Genomic DNA, 5,639 nt, shown 5'->3' with positions numbered 1-5,639 from the left:
GTCTCTCTCTCTCTCTCTCTCTCTCTCTCCCCCTCTCTCTTTTTCTCTTTGTGCTTTTATCTGTCGCATCTGTCTACCTATTTCTCTCTCAGTGAAGTCAGTCCGAAAGAGCACAAATGGCCCCCAAAAAATCCAGACCTGAGTCCACTGGACTTTCACCATTGGGTGTGTTTGAAGGAGTTTAGTTGCATTGCAAGAGCCGTAAAACACTTGCCAAATTTTTATTTTTTTTAAAGAAGGGCGAACTGTGTGGGAAAAACTTTGAAAGTATCCAAGACTTGAGAGAAACCATTACGGAAGAGGCACAACAAAGATTTCTCTCCTCAACCAGTGTCAACGCATGATTGTCACTTTCACTCAGCGTGCCAAAATGTGCTTTACTCGAAATTGGTGGTATCTGGAAAGTATCTTTTAACTTTGGATGTGGCAGTCACATTCTACTGTTAATTGATACATAATAAATCTGGATGGATGTTAGACGTTGTCTGCAAACTTTGGTGTTTGCACCTTTATTCATAAAAGATCTTCTGCATGTTACCTCGGAGAGCCTCACCACAGCACCATAAACCAGTCTTTCTCTTTCTCTTTGGTGTCATAAAACTGACCCTCTCTTTCCCCCCCCTCCCCTCCCCTCCCCCTCATAACGCACGCACACACACACACTTTCTCTCCAACTAACCCTTGTGAACATACCCAGAGTGAGATAAGCTACACACAAAAATCAAATGTATACATGTAGGCCTATAAAACATAAAAACAAACAAACTTGTACTTTGACTACATATTTATTCATGTATTCATCTTTGTCCCAAAAAGGACCATAAATATGACTAACGCACAGAGACAAAAGTTGAGTAAATATTTCCATAAAAGTCATAAAATCACGAGCAGAGAGGACGGAATAAGGCACCAAAAAAATGGATTGGGATACACAAAATGTAGATCTATATATCTACACCAGCCCAACAAGTTTTCTTCCACTCAATATACAACTAGTTACCTGTAATAGAAAAAAACCCATACTGATCTCCTCCAGAAGAGCTCTCCCACTCCCAGACAACAAAAAGACTCTGCTTACTCCTGAAAAAAACGTTCCACACACATTACTACAATGATGCTAAATATCAAGTATTCAAGATTCTGAGCACTTGAACAAGGACCCCCAAGAAAAAAAAATCAGAAAATAAAACAAAATGTTTTAATAATGAACAAAAACTGACCCAATTTGCGACCCAGGTGTGGGGGAAAAGTAACAATTCATCTAAATAGCTAACACTGTACTGTTACTGTTAAGAATCACGAGCAACTACTTTCTGCCAATAATTTTAGGGATAATGAATAAGAGCCATTGCTAGGTCGGCAATTTTCAAACTTTTAGACTGGCACCCCAACAATTTTTTCTCTCAATCATTTTATTCAAATTTTCGCATTGCATCTTTCTAAACTTAACAAAGTGTAAATCTACTTTTAAAACCATAACCATACAACACTGCAACATTTTCTCCAAGACTCCATGTCATGATTAACTAAACAAAATGATGCCTAGGCCAACTGTACACAGCTTCATCATAAAGGGCGTCATGAACATCCAGCCAGAGCAACTTATGGACTAAAGACTAAAGATATATATATAAACAAAACTAAAAATGTATGTGTTTAAAAAATGGAAAATAGCTGCCTAAAAAAAGGAGAGGAAAATTATATGCTTTGGAACAAAATAACTCAAACGCGTAGAAAAAGGAGAGGAAAATTAGGGTCAAATTAGAACAAATCTGCACACTCTTAACTTGATAAACAAAAGTTCAGTCTAGACATAATTTTTTCTCCTTGTCAAAGTGATTTTTAATTATACATATTTACATGCATTTTCCCCTCTTACTAAGCCCCTCTCCCTCTTTCTGTCTCCTTCTTTCTCTCACACACACACACACACACAGGTGAGGTAAACACACCTGCATAACACACATCATGACAAACACACCAGCACACACACTTGGCAAAGTTCCCCTTCTGGTGAGTGAATGAAGCTAGAAAAAAAAGACAAACATTTTCACTTAGATACAAACATAAGTAGGTCTCCATCACCTGACCAAGTACAAAATTGACTGCTGTTCAACATTTATTCCAGTTGATATGATTGATCTGAATTCACACTAGAATTCATGGCTGGATCAATTTAAGTAGGACACATTAAAACAAAACAAAAAAACAGTTTTCAAAATATATAAATAGCAACAACTTTACAATGTATTCTATCACAGTGCGTACTTGTTTCGATGATCATATCTATTTGCTGATGATACATATTATATTTTATATATATCCTATAAAATGGGTGTCTCTTACAAGACAAATAGCAATAAACTGAACTAAGCGAGCATATTCACAGAGTAATACGATACCAGAAAAGCTCCATGATGTATTCAAGTATTCAACTTGAAAATGTAAGGAGTTTTCTGAATAAGGATGTATTTTCAATGGAAAATGAGATATGCAAACCATGCTTTCTATCCATTAGATCTAAAAAAAATGTTAGTTACAAATGTAAATAAAACTATAATTATCTTTCACATACTAAATCATGCTTTCTATGCGTTTTTTTCTTCTCATACATTAGTCATTTAGAAATGAGTACGAATCAGAAGACAATTTCAGATATAGCAAGACTACATGAACTTGTATGTTGCCGTCACTCTGAACGTCTCTTCATTCTTGTCTTCCTCGTCATTGATAAACACCATGATCTCAGCCGAGCCGGGCTGCATGATGGGCATGAACCTCAAACCTATCGCCTGCGACGCTCCGCCTTCCAGCTCAAATAACGGCTCTTTGAACTGCAGGAGATCGTTCCGATCACAGAGAAGGTGGAACCGTTTGGGCACGGGGTACGGGTTGGTGTAAGTGATACGCTTGCTGTTGTTCTTCCCGCCGCCCACGGGCAGCGTCAGCTCAAAGGCTCGGGACACGATGGGCGACCGGCAGCTGGCACACAGAAGCCAGGCGCGCACCAGCTGGTGGTACTCCATGTCCACCACATGTAGGTAAAAGAACTTGCTGCCTGACTTGACCGGCCGCACAGCGGCTGTCACCTCGTGTACGGTCCCAGCGGCCAGAATGAAGGGGTCCTGGGGGGTCATCTGGAGTTCTTCCGGGTGGGAGGAGAAGACTTTGACCAGCCTGGTGGCTTGTGTGCCCCTGGGAATGAGAAAAGGGGAAGAGAATCCATGAATGAAGATACAGTGGAGTCCACTTATAACGAGTCCTGAAACAACGAGAAGTCTGTTATAAAGACACTGTTCTAAAACCCCATTTTTTTCCCTTCTTTATCTTTGTAAATAAAATACTGCTATTGCGCAATCAGACCGTCACGCGAGTCGTTTATAACGGAATATTGCTGCTGCTGTGCACAGCGCACAGACCAATTAAACATTATTATAAAACCTTGCCAGTTGAGAAAGTTGTCGGTGATCCAGCGAAACAAGGAATGGGAGAGCCCACGTGAACCAACAATGAAGGCCGGAGCGAATGAGTAATGAGTGGGGAGGGTGTGGCATGCGCAGACACAAGCAGAATGCATCATGTGATAGGCCAGCCCAGTCTAGATTATCTAGGCATACCGTGCCTCTCACTTTTCTGGTGCGGGATGGAGAGGTCACAATGCTGTGATAGATGGATGGAGTGAATGTATGACGTGGGCGAGCAGACGCAACGCGCCACAGTGTGTGGTGGGGTGGGGGACAACACTGCGGGCGAGTTAGCCTTGTGCCAGAGCCCCTTCTTTCTGATCGCCAAGGCCGATTTGTCAACATTGCTAGTGCTAGAGAAAGAAACCTGATTCCATTTTTGATCATGTTGAACAAATCATCATCAGGGGAAATACAAAAAGGAATAAACAGAACGCCAAATCATAGATTAGGCCTACTTTACTATTTCCCTTGAATTTATTACTGGACCCCTTGTAACGAGAATCCTGTTATAACGGACATTTCGCACCGGTCCCCTCCCTCTCGTTATAACATGATTCCACTGTAATTGCAAACCTCTGGGAACAATAAAAGACAAACAAACTGCCACAAGTAAGATTATGAAGTAGCCTAAGTAGACTAACATAAAGTAGCATTCCTCAAAAGTGAGTGACACCAAAGTAACATGGCTTTTGGATATATATGAATAGATCTACAGTGGGTGTCGCATTCAACGAGGTCACATTCAAAGAGAAGTCAGCTCCAACGAGGCAATCCTTAATCTAGCATCTGCGTTTGTCGCGGCCGCGATTTTTGGCATTTTTCCTAAAACCACACCGCCGCGGAATAAAAAATCTAAACAAACGGGGGTATAAAAAAAACACAAAAAAACTAACCTCTTTATTTTTAGAAAGAAAGTTTATTTTCACTTCCGCTTCACTTCTTCTCTTTCTTACTTGTTGACCCCACGGCTGAAGCCAGATTTGGACAACTTCATCCAACTATTAGCTGGTTTTAATTTTGGTAAACACTAATAAAAATTATACCACTGTTTTCTGTGTCTTTCCTTCTCCCTGGTGAACGAGAGACTGATACTTATTATTGCATATTTAGTTTTTAATTGACTAAAGTTAAGCACGAGAAAACTCAACCATCTCGCAATTTTGCACGCTTAGATTTGGGGGGGGTACTTGTTTTAAATTTCGATTTCTTTGACGTGAATCATCAAATTTTCTTGCGGTTTGGAACATAAAAATCTGGGATTTCAGGAGAAATTCCGGGGAATGTGTTTATGTTTTTATTCCGAGCGGAAAGCGTGATTGGTGCGAAGTAAAGACGAAGAAAGCATTTTAAAATATGAAATTCGACACATATCGTGCTATACGTGCCAGGATCATATTCCAAGACATCTCTACCATCAAGTTTATGTGTTTAGAAAAGCCAACTACGTTCCACGAAGTAGAAATATTACTTTTTCTGAAGTGGGGAAACAACCACTTTCGGGAGATCGTCATTCTGCCATTGCGGCTGTTGCATCGCCCATTGCCGCCCCCTCTGACTTGACCCAACCAGCAGACGATTATATGATGGTTCAGTGAAAGAAACATGCAATATATCTGTTTATGGCATCAATTTATGTAACTATTATCATAATTTTCTTCTAGGAGACTTATGAATATCGTGTTTTGAAAAATAAGACTATTCGGCCACCACTTGCCGTGTGGTTGGATTGTTATTGTTTGGTGGGAATCACGCTGACCTACATTTTCACTATAGTGAATTAATTGCGATCTATACAAATGTATCGCTTCATGGTGGTATTTTTGCTGCCTTTTCAACTAAGAACACCTTATTTATTCTAAATGCATCGAAATCTAAGCGTCTGTGGTCGACGAAGTGAAAGAATAAAGCCGTGAATAGTTGAACTGGGAGTTCTATTTATAGTAACATGTCATCACACACTAAACTAAACACTCGGAAGGGGGTTACCGGGTGTTAGTGTTACCAATGGAAATGTTCGTAGATCTATTGTTTGGCATTTAATTTGACAACAAAAAGGCTAGATCTACGTTCGTGATTGGTGGATATTCAGTTATTGAATTAACCAGCCTTTTTTATGCATTCTCAGTCTTAGTAGTTAGACTTAGATGTCACTTGCTAATTGGAGAGATGCCC

General features: G+C 40.0%; 1 protein-coding gene across 3 annotated transcripts in view; it reads right to left on the bottom strand.

Annotated features, from left to right (window-relative positions):
- Positions 1 to 766: 766 nt before the first annotated feature.
- Positions 767 to 5,639, bottom strand: part of LOC101864230 (nephrocystin-4) — a 92,029-nt gene continuing 87,156 nt past the window's right edge. For all 3 annotated transcript variants that reach the window (XM_035970244.1, XM_005100243.3, XM_005100244.3), the window contains one exon: positions 767 to 3,195. In XM_035970244.1, coding sequence (XP_035826137.1) covers positions 2,667 to 3,195 — 529 coding nt within the window. In that variant the 3' untranslated portion in view covers positions 767 to 2,666. The remainder of the gene's footprint in view (positions 3,196 to 5,639) is intronic.

Source organism: Aplysia californica, unplaced genomic scaffold, assembly GCF_000002075.1.
Source record: "Aplysia californica isolate F4 #8 unplaced genomic scaffold, AplCal3.0 scaffold00241, whole genome shotgun sequence".
Classification (NCBI taxonomy): Eukaryota; Metazoa; Mollusca; class Gastropoda; order Aplysiida; family Aplysiidae; genus Aplysia; species Aplysia californica.
Note: the sequence above shows the minus strand (reverse complement) of the source record. Positions and strands in the feature narration are given on the sequence as shown.